Below are 16,946 nucleotides of genomic sequence, written 5' to 3'. Positions count from 1 at the left end.
ATTGCGCAAACAGCTGCGAGGACCAAAACGAAGTTACAAGAGCAACGCACACAAATGTTGTAATGATGGAAGAGAGGCAAACAGCGAGGGCTTCTGACCGTGGTCTGTCTGTGTGCGTGCGGGCGCGCGCACGTGTGTGTGTGGTGTGTGTGTGTGAGAGAGAGAGAGAGAGAGAGAGAGAGAGAGAGAGAGAGAGAGAGAGAAAGAGAGAGAGCAGCACTCTCTCACGCCGTCGTGAGTTGCTCAGACTCTCAGAGGAGGCTGCTGCGATGGAGGCAGAATGAAACTGAGTAAAGTCCCTCCGGGGTGTCGTTACCTGGCGGCTCACAGCCGAATACCCGGAGAACATCGCTGTAAATCTGTCAAAGCCTCCGGATTACGGACCGGAACCTCCGACGGGTCGTGAAAAACTGCCCGCGTATTCCCGATCCCTCTTCGCGATCCTTCTCTTTACCAACAAGCCTTCACACTTTCACGCACATTGCGGTGCTGCGCGGACGCCTCCCACTATGTTGAATTTAGCGCTCGCGGGGCGTGAGGGACATTGGCGCCACGTCATTTTTGGGTCGCTGGACGCGAAGGTGTGAGCTGCGCGGATCTGCGGGGAGCTGCCGTCTCACGGACGCTATGATACGATGTTTTGACAGAAGCGCTATTTTTTGTGTTGGGCTCTATTGCGCATGCTTAGCGGGAGATCCAGGACGCTGCCCGACGCCACTTTGCTCCGTCCTGGCCGTGATGTAGGAGCCAAAGTGAAGGGTACACACGCTGGACCAATGATGCTCTGGCACAGAGGCAGCGCGCCGGCTAAAGGATCTGACTCTGAGTCCTCCGTGAAATAGACGCAACGTGAAGAATGTCAGCGCCAGCTAATGCGGACACTGAAGGGGTTGTCTCCAAAGTACAAGTAAAAAAGGAGATCAAGACAATCGTGGAGAATCTGGAGACCATCCTGGGAGACCTCAAGGACGTAGCCAAAGAGCTCAAAGAGGTAAAGAGTCAGGAAATCCTCATGTCATGTGTGTCATTACTGTAATGCATGTGCCGAGGACCTATAGGAGACCCTTCTGAGGACACACAGGCCTACTTACACATGCAAAGATCACCAAAACACACACTTTCCTCCACTGTCCTGTGTCATAATGATCTGCAACATGAAAGATTGTTTGGCACCGGAGGACATGTGGCTGAGATCAGAGGACAACTTCTGTGGCCAGACTCTTGTAGGCTCTAATGAAAGCCAGGAAATCCCAACTGCAATTAACATTTCATGGACAAGTTGGCTCGACCGTCGGGGAAGGTGCTTTTGCGTCAGATTTCATCATCTTAATGCTGGCTGTTGTTCGCCTCAGACACACTGGCGCCAAACTGCAAGAGCCCGTCACATCTCTCGATCTACCGCGGGGGGCGTTTCAGCTTGGTCGTCCTCTGACTTTAATTTCATCCTATCGTTTGTCTCATTCCACGCAGCAGCGTTGTTTCCCCCTCTTCCTCCACACCTCTCAAGCGCTCGCGCTGTTTGAAGGGTCTTTGACAGCCTCACAAATCACAGCGATGCAGAGATGTGGGAAATTGCAGGCGGAAGAGGGAGTCAGGAGGAATGTTTTCATTTGACACGTTGCTTGAAATCAGGGTTTGCTCTAATCTGGGTATAAAGAAGAGCTGTCACTTCACTTGCAATGCTGTGCAATTATTGCTCGCTTGGTTGCTTTACAGGCTCAAAGGTCTCCGCCGGACGTGCAGAGGGCATCCGGCCCGCTGGGTCAGAACTCTCAACCCAACATGACAGGCTGTCATTCTAATAAAACACAATTGCACACAGCCTCTGCTACCTTACGAATGGGGGGTGTGTGCAGCATCTGCCTCCCTGTGCCCCTCTCAGCCCCTGCTAACATGTTTCTGCAACTTGAGCCAGTTGTTGCAGGGATTACCGGGACCGCCCGCTTTCTTTCGGAGTTTATTTTTCCCTGCGGGGGATCATGTCAGGGACATCCACCCGGTCCTACAAAGCCCCACAATCCAGCCGGGTTTTCTGCCCGGCCAGGTAGACCCCTGCTTCACCTCAGCTGTCTACCTGGCCGGGCAGAAAACCCGGCTGGATTTGGGGACCTTGGAGGACTTGCGCTGATAAAGGATCACCTCCAGTGTCAGCGCACATGCTTAAGACATGCCTCCAGGGGGGTGTTAATATCAAGGCCAGTGTTTTGGGTTCTAATCCATTCGACAGGCGGTTATCTGTGACAACTCACAGACGGGGCTGGAGCCGTGCCTGCGTCTGAGGACCGACCCTGCCCAGATGCTTGGCACAGACACCAGTGCCTGGCCTACAGCACAGGCTGCACACTGGGATACTGGTATTAACTCCTGTATGTGTCCCAACAAATTACCCAAGTAGCCGCAACGTTTAAAGCTGAGCACTGCTGCCTTAAAAAAAAAACCCTCTCTTTTCATCTCCACCTCTCAGGCACTGTGTGTCTCTTCACTCTTCATTCCTTCCTGTTCTCGGGCCAGATTCTGCACACGCATCTGAGAATCTTAGATGATAATGGCTGTGGTCTTGAGAGGAGTATTGTTGGGACTACTAATCCAGAAAACCTTCCCCAACACTCACAGATATGCCAGAAGTCTGACAATCCAGTAGAAAAAGGTCCAGAAACAGTTCTGGAAGAAACAGCGATGTTCATAAATAAGAAAAGATCTTTATTATTTGTACAGATATTACTGACATGAGCATTTATAACGACTGAATATGATTTATTAGGTCTCAGCAGAGCTTTGCTCCAGGCCTGTTCATCTGGTTCCCCTGAGGGGGACACTTGATGGTGGAGTGGTGGAGAAAAGGCCTGGAAGTGGCGCATACGTCCGCCGTCTCTGCCTGGCATGGCCTCATTCCATTCAAGGTGCTGCATCATCTAAATTTCTCTAGACAGACTCTGTAAATTATTCCCAGATCCACACAGGCGCACCTTCACCTGGCTGCCACTCTGGCAGCCTTCTGCTCACACTCGTTGTACTTCACACTTTTTTTTCCGTCTTTTTCAAACCGTAATTTAGCTGGATCCTGTCATATCGTTTTTTTGTCACCGCCAGAGAGAACAAAAGCGTTTTTGGATCTGAATGCTGAGCGCTATTAGTCATTTCACTTGCACAGAGACTGATCCTCCTCCAGTGAGCTGGACTAAATGGAGAAGAATGTCGGTGCCAAAATATCAAACATGTAATATTGAAATTCATTACCTCCACTGGGAGAATTTGAAATTCATCTGGGACCTAAAATGAGAGTTTTAGGTCCAAGTTTGAACTGTTGCTTAGTCATTTTTAGCCGTGCAGTTAGAAATGTGGTCTCAGCCCTTTAAACGTCAGTATGTATCCTGAGGCTCCTGCTTTGTCAGCTTCAGATTTTTACAGTTTGAGCCTTAACTAACTGCTCATTTAAGCGTTTGGCCCTGTTCAGCATGTTTTCTCCACACATACAGCGCCTGGTTCTGTTCAGTAAGTAAGCCTTCTGTGGTGCCTGCTCCTGTTCTTTTTTTGTGTCGCACGTTGGCTTCAGAAGGCCGACAAACCAAAAATCTGCTCCAACTGTTGTTTAATGTGTCCCGTCGCAGACGGTGAAACCACATTTCCTCTTGGCTCACAGAGGGAATGACTGATCTAAATATCTGTGGTGCCATTGGCGTCCTGAGACAGAAACCCGTGTTCCTTTCAATGGCGCTCACATTTTCTCTGCTGTTTTCTAGTTATTTATTACAGGACTGTTGAGCATGCCAGCTTTGTAATCATGGTTTTCAGAGAGCAGCAATCAAAAGGATCGTTCCAAAACGTCAAACTATGGAGCTGCAAAGTATCCATAAAACATCGACGCAATGTGACAGCGCTGCTGAACGTTCATGGTGCTAACACGACTCATGCCAGTTAAAATAATGTTTAGAGCTTTGCTCTGTTCTTATTTCATGTTTTATGACAAAGAAGACTGGAATGGGCTTTGGTGGCATACAGTATTTGGTCTGACATTTGATTGTTGCTTAATGTTGTAGCTTTTACTGGCTCTCCAAACAGTGGTTGCATGGCGTTTATTAGCTACCCGCTCATGCGTGGGGCCTCTCAAGCCTGTATTTTGGTCTAGTATGTATAAATATATTATCTATTGTGGTTTAATAATAGGATAATGCAAAATATTTCAATTCTAATATAACCCATTTTCTATACAATGTGGAGATATTGTGTTTCAGTTTTCCAGCCCAGCAGCCATCCTGTGGAGCTCAAACAGCACGCAAGCTCTCTCATATTGGTCTGGAAATTAATTTCTTTTGTGATATTTTGGGAGAATGTCTATTTCCATTTATTCCTGTAATCTGTGTTTTTCTGCCCTGTTTCTCAGACGAAATTAATTCATGTCACGCCGAGTTCTGTCTAATGCTGACGTGAAGACATGTGGCACTTTCCTCTGCAGGAACCCATCTTTTCTCGTAGCATTTGTTTCCATGTACTCACTACGTGTTTCTTTTGCTTGTTTGGTTTTTTGCAAGATGTACTTTTTTACACTATCACTGTTTCATTCTGAATTTTGCTGACTTTTCCAATACCTGGGCTTGTTTCTCTTTGCAATCTGCACACAGAATATTTCTTTGCATCTTCTTCTCACTTTGTGGACACACGAAAATCCCCTACATGCACACTTTAAAGGCAGTTATAGAGCCAGTATCACAGCACGAGACAGGTTTCATGAGAATATATAGAATTCTAGAATATATATTGATTTCTTTGCATCATCTCGTTTGTTTCCAGGTCGTTCATGACATTGACACCCTGACCTGTGACCTACAGCTTGAGGAGGACGGGCTTACGGACAGCTCGAAGACAGACACGCTCAACTCCAGCTCCAGCTCCACTACTACCACCACCACCGCTTCGAGCCTGGAGAAGATGAAGCTTTTCCCCGATGACTGCATCTCTAGGCTGCTGCCGACCACCCCGGTCTCCGTCAACCCTTCGGCGGTCCTGACCGTGTTCAAGAAATCCCACCCTCCCCTCCCACCACCCAGACTCACCCCGTTGAGAGGGGAGGATCACAATGGGAAGATTCTGCCTCATCCAACATTGGTCTTATCAGGGAATATATCCAAGGCAACCGGGTCCCTGATGCGGAACGGTGGGGTTTTTCCCTTAAAACCAAAGAGAGATTTGTTCTCCTCGACCCCATGTTTCATTTCTAATGACAGTGGCATCGCAGAATCAGGTCTTGTTCCTACCCTCCCCAGGCCAATGCCTCTTCTCCGCCACGAAAAGAACAAATGCCCCAAGGGCCCTGCGAGGGAGTCACGTGAGAAAGAGCGGGTCCGTTTCAGCGAAAAAGTCCAGTATCATGGCTACTGCCCGGACTGTGACCTCCAGTATGACGTGGACGATGCAGAACTTCAGCTACACACAGAGCTGAGTGACCTGAGGCTCAGCCCGATTCACTGCTGTCCCTCCTCCTCCCCTCCAACTCCTGCTCTTCCTCACGAACTCATGCTGGAAAACGGTGGCCTCTCAGCCAGCCACAGCTTCCCGCCAACAGGGACAGCTCCTCCTCCACCTTGTGTGCCTCCTCACCCACCTTCCAAGCCCCAAAAAACAATCCTGCGCAAGTCGACAACTACAACGGTTTGACCCCGGGCCCCTCGTAATGTTTAAAGCAAACCGTTGTGAATCATTCATAGTGTCCTCGACTTTATGAGCACTTTCCATTAAACTCCGGATTATCCAAACAGAGAGTGGATTGTTTGGGAATTATGAAACAAATGGATATATAAAGAGGAAGAGTGGGAAAGGCATTCCCAGTGGCAAAGAGCTACACGCAGATGGATCAGGAAGGATCGGTGAGTACTTGTGCATGCATGAGCGTGTTTGTCGAGGAGAGAGAGAGAGAGAGAGAAAGAGATATTGCATTTGTGCAGCGGCACATCCCTGCGACTCCTTCTGCCTGCACCTTTGTTTATCTACTGTACATTCCTACTGTCTCCATTCATTAGTGCTGTCGTTGGAGGCATTGACTAATACAGGGGACTTTCAAATATTCACAGAAGAAAGCAAACAAAAGAAACATAAATAAATGAATGCGGTGTATTATGTCTGTGTAAACAGTCATAAACTCACCAAGTTGCTTCAGAGAATGGCTCTAATTAATTCATATGGTTTGAGCGGAAACAAGAAAACCCACTTCCCCAAGATTTATCCAAATCCCTAATGTTAAACTAAAACGTGCATGTAACTCTCCTTCACACATACATGCAAGAAGAAGTTTGTTTTAGACCGACGTCTCTAGGTTCACACGGGCCTGCCTCAGTTAAAGAGTAAAATGATGAATTCTGCATGTGGAGAAGCTCCGGCAAACCTTCGGCGTGCTCGTTTGCAGAGTTGTCACATTTGCACACCAACCGAAAATGATCTCACGGGTCATTTGTGCAAGCAGCCACAGTTTCATTTTAAAATCGGAAGCTTTCTAATGTTGAACCGAACATCTCTGCGACTCCTTTGAGCTCCTGTGTGACAGAGTGGCGGCAAAATGCTCGCAGTGGTTGGATGAAATCAATGTGAAGTTTTAGCCACCACCTGTGCACAACAAATGAGCAGAATAGCTCTTGTGATGGAGGATCCATTGAGGACGCAGGATGTCCAAAGTCTCTGTTTCAGAGACATTTTACATTCTTCTTTACGCTCTTCTCATTAGTATTCTTCTAAAAAGGAGTGTAACGTCACCGTCGTTGGTGTCTCACTGTCTGAGCCAAAGCAAAAACCTTTCAAGAAAAAGTTAAAGATAATCCTGAATCCTGACCATCAAGCAAAAAATGAAAACCTTCAAATTCAAAACTGTCATCTTGCACATCTTTTTCCACACCTGGGGTTAGTAGGTTCAAATTTCATGCAAGTGGGGATGCACGCATTCGTACAGTCAGCGGTGTAAAAAATTGATGACTGAGCTGCAAATACTGACAAATTATGGATGCCATACTGTGTAATTCATGTTTAGCAACTCGGTTTTCTTTCACAAAAACCCCGAACACAGTTTACTGTCATAATTCTGACACCGACACTTCAGTCTACTGTTGAGGGGAGAGAACCAGACTGAAAATGGATGCATGGGTTATTTAAATTTTGATAAACAAAGCATGTCCAACCAGGCTCCCTGCTTTAAGGGCCTTGTGTCCAGTCATCCCAGATGTGGAGCAAGGATGCATGTGCTGCATTTTCCAAATGTTCCAACCAATATTCTGTTAAGCTTCAAGAGGTACAACAGTGGTGACCAGTTTACTTGTTCAATCCTATTTCTGTCAAGGAGTCCAGGCAGTCGGCGCCGTCTCAGGCTAAGTACTTCATAATCTGCACTTTATTAGCTCGTAATGAATGGATATTTAATCAAACCTGTGATTTGTGTGTGTGTGCGCGTGCATGTGTGTGAGTGTGTAAAAGCACATGTCAGTTCACAGACTTGGGGAGACAGCATGCCCTGGAGTTGATTTAGAATAGCAGTCAGTACCTTCCTCCTAGCGATGCCCTTAATTAGCCGGATTAGACTACAGAATATAGCCGTATTAGCTCAAATAGCTCTTTTATAGAGCGAAATACGTCTTCGCAAAGCTCCAAACTGCTGGAACACCAAACATTTATGAGAAACGCAGAGAGAACGCTAAGAAAGATGGGCCAGAAAACCTGTGGGGGCTGCTGATTGCATAGGTGGCTGGATGTTATGTAAGCCACAAAATTAATATGTATATGTGTTCATGTTTAAGACCGCGGGGGCGTGAAGCTTGAAGGTCAAAGGTCGGGAAAGTTGTGGTATGAAATCGCACGGCCTGCTGACTCCATGCGATGCACGACCTTGGCAGCCTTGCAAATCTGGAATCGACACCTCAATTAGGGATCAGCGCATATTCAGCCATGAGAGACCCGGGAAATGGTGAGCGAGTGATGCAAGAGGGCGAGAGAATGGTAACGCCATTTCGGCTGTATCGTGTTCGCCACTATATTACAATGTGTTATTGCACTCTAAGCACACGCTTCTCCCAAGATGATTGCAATGTAGAAGACTCTCCATATTTATCTTGTATTAATGGACCATAATGAGTCTGGCAGCAGCCTGTTCCCTTACACACACACACACACACACACACACACACACACACACACACAATCAGATAAGCACCCAGGCATTCAGTGTGGACAGATTGGAGTTCGGCCAGTATTATCATCAATAGATGCAGCTCATATCGGCTTTTCCTGACCCGCCTTTCAGTCCAGGCCTGTCGTCTGTGAGCCAAGGAAAAAGGTTCTGTGGACTGGACTGTGTGCAAAAATATAACTGCAAACAGACCTCTGCATATGCTTCTCTGTTGTTCCTTTGGTGCCAGTGTGCATTTTCCTTATTTCAGACGTCTTTAAGCTGAAAGATCTATTTAGATTTTTTTTAAATCAACTGAATATTTTTCGACTCCTCCCTGCTTATAACTATGTCAAATTTACATTTTACAGGCAAAACCTACCCTGCTGCTTTGTTCTGAAGCCATTTTCACAACAACAATAATAATAATAATACCAAACTCCTTTATGGGATGTAGCATATTTGTTATGCCAGTAACTTTGACTGAAGCCAACCAGAGCATCTTTCTGAGCTGACATTTTAAGAAGATATTAGTAAAAACAACATAATAAATATACCATCCTGTCCTGTCCACAAACGTGACCTTCTCCTGTTCTGACATACTTAGTATAAAATAGTTCCGGGTGTATTGGTCGTCATGCAGCACCAGTGTATGTAATGAAATGTGCTTGTTTGCACTTTTCTGAGAGCAGCAGCATGAATAGAGCTGCGCATTGCTGAATATCACGGACTTGCCTGGGTGAACAGGTTGACAGAGGCCTCCCACAAGCGGCGATTTATAAGCATCTGAGAGTCCCTGCAAGCGGTTTATCCGTTTCAATAGTATGGCCTTTTCCTCAGGACACAAAGTGCCACACCTCTGATGACAGCTGGAGGAGTTTTATTCATTTGTTTATTTGTAATGGCTATTTGAGCTCTTGTGCTCCAGGCTTGAGGATGAAGCTGTAATGGGCAGGGAGGAGGTGGATCTTCACCGCCTCCATCGTGAGTCAGGACTGACTCAACTGTACTGACCCACTCCCTTCAGCTCACAACTCTCTTCCTCTCTCTCTCTCTCTCTCTCTCTCTCTCTCTCTCTCTCTCTCTCTCTCTCTCTCTGTCTCCCTCTCACTTTGTTTTAATTTCTTTCTTCCTTTCCCCTTAGATGATGCTTTCCTCCCACTCCGTATCACTGGCATGCATACCAATCTCTCTGTGCACATGTATCCTAGTAGACGTGTGGGCGTTGTGTCTATTATTACACTATATCTGACCTTTAGCTCTGCAAACACGTCGGTTCATTGCAACGTTTCCTTTGTGCATTTAAACAAAACCCTCTCTCACCAAATCTGCAGCAGCGAGGCTTTTTCACTTTGCTGCACACTGAACCCAAACAGGGATGAAACCGATTGTTATGCACGTCCTTATAGTGACATGTGTCCAGATGCTTGTATGTGTAGGAACAGTTCTTTCTCTTAGTACTGTTACCTAACCGGCCACGTGAACGGCGAGCAACAAATGTGTCGGTGTGAGACGCCCATTTTGTCTGCGAATATTAATTAACTGTTGATTTTTGGCGGCGGTAACCAGCCGAGACACCGGCTTGTCCATTTGCGTGCATCATTTGCTTTGATTTTCATTTGCTTCAATCAGCGACGATAATCGATGACGATCAGAGATAGTGTTTTGTTTGGTTTGGTTTTCTAACTGGAAAATTCATGAGAGCAAAATGAAATCAAAGCCGAGGTACCTTGGCTTTGTGTACTGGAGGCACGTGTGATGAAGACATGGGATGGAAAGTTCATTAGGAATACAAAACAGATATGACCTACATAACCAAACATCTGAGAGTTCATGAGTAAATCTGGAGCAGGCTGGGTGCGGCTCGCAGCTCATCGCGGTGCTTCCCTGAAACTCAAAGTTTGATGTGGGAAAATGAGTGGGCACCTACTCATATGCACACGTGTAAAAGAACGGCCACCATCGGGCACCTCTGGAAGGTGACAGGTGGCATAAGAGACAAATAAAAGCAGGCAGCAACGTGTGGAAATGGAGATTTCTGACGTGACTCGCTTGGGCGGATTTAGATGGGGCTAATCTGAAGTCTTCCGCTGGAGATGGTTTTAAGTTCAAAGCATCAGCTGCAGCTCCGGCGGAGGAGGAGCAACAACATCTGGGTCAAGAGCGACAATCGCCAGATGTGTTTTGACATCATGGTGCAATGTTTCGTGGGTTGGTGCGATTGTGGCCTCGTGCTCTTCCCATCCAAAGGCAGAAATACTGTAATGTGTGTCTCCTCTCTCCTCTGCAGGACTTATTCCGATGCCTGTCGTGGAAAAAGAAGGGACGGATGTTCCACACACCGATCGATCAGGGAGGTGGAGGAGCTCCTTTATTATTCTTTTTTTTTCTTTTTCCAACACAATGCGCTGATGGTTCTCCACCACCGGGAGATAAGATAAGAACCAGACGAGGTCATCCTTTTTAATTCTGAGCGCTGAACTGCCTCCAGGCGCAGCGTTGCCAAGCAGTATTACTGCTGTGGAACTGGGGAAAGGGGAAGAGCCGTGGCTGTATCCACAGTTATTTTTGTTCCACAGAGAAATATTTGGATCCGAGTTAAGGATGCTGCTGGGAAGAGCCACAGGATGGGCCGAAATGATGTCAGGTATTTGATCGATGTCAGCAGAGACTTTTTTTTTGCTCTCGGCGTCCTCAGATGGAAATCAATAAATCCACTCAACCGATGGAATTAGCCTTTTAAGAATTGTAATTGTTTATGTTTTGGAGGGCCTTCCAGGTCGGCCTTTGAGGACGACACGGCTCTGCCGGACTGCAGATAAGGAGAAAATGACATTATGCCAGTATGCACATTGACAGTTTATTTTTGGAAAGACAAATGTTGCAAAATGTGATCACTGCTCTGTGTCCAGATGTTGAGTTCAATGTACGTGGAAATCTGCAGAGATACATTATAGTGGCATATTTACAGCTTTAAAAAAAAATCCTTAAAGAAGTAATAATTTGCATCAAATTTTCTTTGTATCTAGATATACATGTACATGTTTAATATCTATATATTTCAAGCATTTTTTTCTACAGAGACTTTAACATTTAAAGAGATGATATTTTTGATATTGCGTTAGATGACTGAGAGATAGGGCAGAAAAATGACTTTCCCTCCAGGTGGATGAGATCCTGCAGAGTGTAGCAGGGTGAGTTATTGTTATATAGCAACAGGAGCTTTTGTGTGGTTGTATATCAGCCGTGATCACCGCAGAATGAGCTGTTCTATTAGAAACAAAGCGTGAGGGAGAGATGAATGCATAAACCAAATACCTTGTGCTGGATCAGACAGGAGTGGTGGGGCCAAATGAATGCATGACTGACTCCTTGCTTTGTCATGGCGTCGCTCTGTTTTTCTATGCATTTTTATGGAGAGGCCGTCCGTCTTGGTGCAGTAACATCACATTTCTACATGTACGGTGCTCCGCTCTCCATACACTTAATAAGTATCATTATGATGTCGTCACCATCCCTGTCACGAGAATCACAAACATCGTACATTCCAAAGTACTTGAGAAGAAAGAAAATACATGTAATTCAGTTTAAATTGGTTTTTTTTAGATGAATTCAGCTCTGCTGGAGGATAATGAGTCTAATTTATTTCAAATATTATGTTCCTCGAGGTTCCCGTTGGAGGCAGAAGACGTATGAAACCCACTTATTTGTTCTCGCTGGACACCGAGACTGAGGTCATAATGAAACTGTCAATCAAGCGGTGTAAAAGAATTGTATTTGCATAAGTGTGTGTGTGAGTGTGTGTGTGTGCGCGTGCACACTCATGCGTGTGAAAACATGATTTGTGAAACTTAATTCATGAGCAGTAAACACTTTACACTCAATCCCATGGTTTCTGTGTATGTTTGTGGACAGGCATCTGTGAGAACATCTATGTTTTATTGCAATCTTCCAGCATAAGTGCTGTTTTGTAAAGGCGTTTGCAGGTCGGATGGATGAAATTAAACTCTCTCGTTCCAAAGCAGCTCTCAAAACCAAAAATACGCTCGATGGCATCAGCAGCTGCATCAGTTAATTGAAGATTAGTGTGATGAGAGAGTGGGCGAGCAGGTCTAAAGGCCATCAGCTGTCTCCTGATAATTTTCAAATGGATTCACAGCCACTTGCCTTAGTCACACGCTTTAGAACGCAGGCCGAAGCCCACAGCTCACAGATGTAGAGAACACTCATGTCTAGCAACTCAATCTCTTTTTACTCAACCTGTTTACAGCTTTATGAATAATCCTGTTGCTGGACCATCTATACTTGCGTCCATTTTGCTACGCTGTTACGCTGTTATGTAGTGGCAGGAAGTGGTTGCTGGTTCTTAAAGCAGCGATCAAGGTGGTTTTAAATCAATTTTAAATTAGGTTACATTAAACAACCCAAGTTCCATAAAGGCTGAAGTTTAACATGAATTACATTTTAATTTCTAACCCATGGCATACGTCTGTTGATATTTAAAATACATTTTTCGAAGCTTAACATCAGTGTGTACATTAGTACGCCACAATTGTGCAATTTGTTTCATCACTCCGCCCCCTCAAGTTGACCAAATACAAATGAACAAGCGCTCTCCCTGTTGGTCACGTGACTGGGCAGAGGGGAAGGGGCAGAGAAAGAAGGAAGGATAAAGACAACATAAGTTGAGTTTCTTCGTGGAGGGCCCGCAGCATTCTGATCTGCAAGGTGAGAAAGAATAACCACCTTTATTTTAGATGATATTTTCGTAAATGTTTAACTGTACAAGCGCGAGCCATTGCTCAGTGATTGGTGAGCTGGGAAATGCTGACCCCCGATGCCCGCCTCTGCTCGGTGGCTCAGTTCACAAGGTTTCTGGCTGCTAGAATTTCAGGCTGTTTTTCTGTCGTTGAAGAAAAATCTAAAGCGGATTCCCGCAGAGTGCTGATGTGTCAGAAATGCGTGTGACCGACCCCGCAGCCTTCCCGCACCGTTGGCTGACTCACCCGCACACACCGTTAGCTCCGAATCCTAAAAAAAACGGCTAAATGTTCGCCTTTTACAACATATCTGACACAAAATAAAGCCAGAAAGAAAAAAAATCTATGTTTTGGTTGGAAATTTACTGGCTGTTTTAAAAACGACTGCGACTTTTGTGTCCTTTTCCAGCCGCCGTTGGAACATGTAAAGTTTTTCCATCCAGATGTGGTGGGAGGACAGCGGCTGGATATGAGAGGATTGCGTAAGTATAATTGGCTTTTGAATCATATTCTTGGAGTTTGTAACGACATATGACAACATGCCGAACTAACTTTGCGCCTGCTAAGTTTTTTATGTGACATTTCCAGTGACTTTGATGGCTCCCGATCCTCCCTGTAGATCACTTGTTTACACAGCAGGTTGGTCCGTAGTAACCAACCATGTGATCATTCAGGATCTTGCTGACGCTCATCCTTTTTGAGTCTGAGCTTTTATGTTGACCCACATTTAAAAACAGTCCTGTCTGTGCACTATTCCTGCTAGTGCGGATGCCCCAGCCGCAGAAATCAGATTAGTAATAGACCAGGGCAGAAAACTAAAGTTTATTTCAGCACATGGAACGTTTTTATCTGTATTTCTGGACAGCTTAACTGCGTTGAATACGGTACTCCATGTTCTGCACATTCAAGTTTGTAATGTCAAGCTTGACCGGACTTGCTCTGCAACAGAACCGGGCCTTCTGCCAGACAGGTGCTGCAAGTCGTCCCAAATATGTTGGTGGACCAAAGCATTGAGATTGGTCATCGGCAGAGTTAAAACAGCCCTGTGCCATCCTCCTCCTCCGCCAGGTAGTGTCCTCCCAGTATCCACCAAAGCCAGACTTGATGATCGGACCTCACGGGTCCTCGCTCCTCAGAACATGCTTCTGCTGCCCCACGCTCCAGCGACCACGCTCGTTACACCGCTCCATCTGAGGCTTGGCGCTGGACACGGGAGCTGTGAGGCGTGCGTGCAGCTGCCCGGCCGTGGACGCTCCACGGAGCTGCCGCCGCGCTGATTTTAACGCTGATGTTGAAGCCAGCGGAAGCGTCGGCGAGTTTTATGCTCCTCAGCAGGCGCTGACCGAGTTTACGCGGTCTTCTGCTTCGCCACTGGCTTTCCGTTGTTCCTTTATGCTAATAATATCACTGACAGCCGACCGTGGAACGTCCAAATGGGAGGAAATGTCAGCATTTACTTTGGTCCAAATGGTGCGGCTTTCTCTTAAGAGCGTTTAAAATATCGTGTTCTTCAGACGTGAGCTGACCACAAAGGGAAGAATGAAACTTTTGGACCGACTGTCTCAAAGTTGACATGTGTCTCTGCAGCCCAGCTCGGGTAAATCGAGACTCTACTGAGGGGAGAAGATGAGGCTGAACGAACGCAGCGTGGCCCATTACGCCACCTGTGACACCCCGCCGGACAAGACGGGCTTCCTGTTCAAAAAGGGCGAGCGCAACCCAGCGTATCACCGCCGCTGGTTCGTCCTGAAGGCCAACATGCTCTTCTACTTCGAGGAGCGTGACAGCCGGGAGCCCGTCGGCGTCATCGTCCTGGAAGGGTGCACCGTGGAGCTGTGCGAGTCGGCGGAGGAGTTCGCCTTCGCCATCAAGTTCGACTGCGCCAAGGCGCGGGTGTACAAGATGGCTGCGGAGAGCCAGGCAGCCATGGAGTCGTGGGTGAAGGCCTTGTCGAGGGCCAGCTTCGACTACATGAGGCTGGTGGTGAAGGAGCTAGAGCGGCAGCTGGAGGAGATCCAGGAGGCCACGACGGGCAGCGGTGCTGCTGTTGGGGGCCAGCACGGCAGGCCCAGATCCACCAGGAGAAATCAAGGGGCGCGATCCAGGTCTGGAATGTCCTCGTCCTCGTCTTCCTCATCCTTGTCCTCGGGCTCGAGCGCCGCGTCCGTGTCAGGAGCCGGCCTGACCCAAAAGAGCCTTTCAGATGAGCTGCAGCAAACCTCTGAGGGTTCAAAGGAGAATAAAGCCACTCGGAATAAATCGGCAGCGGCTTTGACCAACGGTTTTCCCGAGGCAGCGTCGTCCTGTGTGGTGTGGGAAGGCTGCGTCGACCCCGCCGTCGCCCCGCCAGTGCCCCCCAGGAGAAGAGGAGCGTCTCTGGAGAGCTCAGTCTCTCCCGGCACCGGCTGCTTCTCAAAGCTCCACGACTGGTACGGCAAAGAGGTGGAGGAGCTGAGGGTGCAGTGGCTGCAGAGCCAGTGAGAGCAGTTCTCCACATTAATCATTCCTTCCTCGACATTCCGCCTCTCTGACGATTCCGCACAGCAACCATCAGACCAACACTAAGACACAAGACCAATTAGGAGACCACCAATTCAACTTCTGTTATTTTTTTGCCTTATTGTACGTATCAACGAATAATACGCTGCTCTCTTCTTACAGTAGCTTCCAAATGTGCCTTTTTTGCTTTCTTGCTAATCTAAACAATGTTTTTTGTGTTTGCAGTAAAAATCCATCAGAAAAATGTCCCTGATGGAGGCGACCAGAATTCTATTATATGCAAATAGAGACAGTCAAATTGGGGGCAGCACTGCATAGGAAACTGTAGTTAAAAGTTGAGTCTGCTGTGTTTTTGTCGTCCTCTTTACAGTTTAGTAGCACCCGTTGCATTTTTCCTGTCACTTGAAGCCACATTGAGACAACTTTTCGGAAGAAGCGCGGCATCATAGAGGAACGAGGTCACTCTCCGGCTAAGATGAACCCGCATTGGAAAAAAAAAAAACTAGTACAGATTCTCCTTCCTCCTCCCAGGGGGGACGTCTCACCCCAGAGGCCTCGTGGCTGCTAAGGTCAGAGCATCCTGTCGACAGTCGCTGGGGTCTCTGGTGGGAGCTTGATGTCTCGCTCCGAGCGCCACAATAGTATTTTTAGGCCTCGTTTGCCGGCGGCCAGATGATGCTGTGTCATAAGAAAGTGTGTCACCAAGTTCTCTTTTGAATTTTTTGTATTTCGTACAAAAAAGGAGATTGTCTATCCTTGAACTTGCACGACTTGACACGTGTCTGGAGTTGGTTTTTAACATCCCCTCACATCAGGTTGTCTTAATCTGGCCACACCGTTGGGATATGGCTGCTGTTACCTCTTGGTTTGAATCCAAATGTTTACTGTTCCATGTTGGAAATTAACAAAATTCACCTTTTTTTTTAAATGAACGTGACCGTATTATCATGTATTAGCATTTATATCTTATTTTATATGCGCCTTGTCTAATGTTGTTGCGACAAACGTGACACGTGTGTTGCACTGTCTATATTATGCTATTATTCTTGTGCAAGCTCACCTGGGTGCAATCACAATGTGACAAATGCATCAATGCACAGTACTATCATCATTCTTTCACACTTTTTCTTTTTGCAAAAGCATTGCAGGAATAGGTACAGGTGTGTTTTTTTTCTTTAGAGGCTTTTATATAAGCAACAACATAGAAATGTTTTTAATGTCCCAATTTCATTATACCATTATATGTGAATGATTTTAATAATAATAAAAACCTGGTAAAGGAGCTTGATAATGTAGCAGGTTGCCGCCTGACCAATAAAGGATTAACACTTTCATGATTATCAAATTTACATTACAATCTTGATGCACAACAAATTTGTTCCTCTAGACCTGTGATTGTAGCTCAGTTTGTTATATTATACTCATTAACGCTGTTTTTAAATGACCATTGTATTCAAATTACTGGTAATGAGAGCGTGCTCTGGACTAGTACCACTGAATAAATGGAATTAATGTATTGTTTGTTGTTTTTTTTATTGAGATTTTCT

General features: G+C 46.3%; 2 protein-coding genes across 4 annotated transcripts; both read left to right on the top strand.

Annotated features, from left to right (window-relative positions):
- The first annotated feature begins 216 nt into the window (after positions 1 to 216).
- Positions 217 to 12,024, top strand: prr16 (proline rich 16). 2 transcript variants are annotated; one of them, XM_057032964.1, is made up of 4 exons: positions 217 to 991; positions 4,789 to 5,861; positions 10,431 to 10,787; positions 11,809 to 12,024. In XM_057032964.1, exons 1-2 carry the CDS (start codon positions 857 to 859, stop codon positions 5,650 to 5,652), a joined length of 999 nt encoding a protein of 332 aa, XP_056888944.1. In that variant the 5' UTR covers positions 217 to 856; the 3' UTR covers positions 5,653 to 5,861; positions 10,431 to 10,787; positions 11,809 to 12,024. The 2 variants fall into 2 exon arrangements, with proteins under 2 accessions (XP_056888944.1, XP_056888943.1); XM_057032963.1 differs by having other exon boundaries at positions 10,431 to 12,024.
- Positions 12,025 to 12,728: 704 nt separating this feature from the next.
- pheta1 (PH domain containing endocytic trafficking adaptor 1) lies at positions 12,729 to 16,915 on the top strand. Of its 2 annotated transcripts, XR_008950581.1 has the most exons (4): positions 12,729 to 12,868; positions 13,310 to 13,382; positions 14,488 to 15,522; positions 15,625 to 16,915. XR_008950581.1 is itself a non-coding variant. In XM_057032965.1 (3 exons), the coding sequence occupies exon 3, from the start codon at positions 14,527 to 14,529 to the stop codon at positions 15,379 to 15,381; it is 855 nt and encodes a 284-aa protein (XP_056888945.1). In that variant the 5' UTR covers positions 12,729 to 12,868; positions 13,310 to 13,382; positions 14,488 to 14,526; the 3' UTR covers positions 15,382 to 16,915. The 2 variants fall into 2 exon arrangements, 1 of the variants encoding a protein (XP_056888945.1); XM_057032965.1 differs by having other exon boundaries at positions 14,488 to 16,915.
- Positions 16,916 to 16,946: the final 31 nt, after the last annotated feature.

This window comes from Takifugu flavidus, chromosome 5 (genome assembly GCF_003711565.1).
Source record: "Takifugu flavidus isolate HTHZ2018 chromosome 5, ASM371156v2, whole genome shotgun sequence".
In the NCBI taxonomy this organism is placed as follows: domain Eukaryota; kingdom Metazoa; phylum Chordata; class Actinopteri; order Tetraodontiformes; family Tetraodontidae; genus Takifugu; species Takifugu flavidus.
This window is presented reverse-complemented; position numbering and strand designations above follow the sequence as displayed.

Bases quoted from the DNA above. Each gene is read 5' to 3' on its own strand.
- prr16 (XM_057032964.1), top strand. From the start codon at position 857: ATGTCAGCGCCAGCTAATGCGGACACTGAAGGGGTTGTCTCCAAAGTA. The intron at 992-4,788 runs GTAAAGAGTCAG...GTTTGTTTCCAG, and splicing joins TAGCCAAAGAGCTCAAAGAG to GTCGTTCATGACATTGACAC.
- pheta1 (XM_057032965.1), top strand. From the start codon at position 14,527: ATGAGGCTGAACGAACGCAGCGTGGCCCATTACGCCACCTGTGACACC.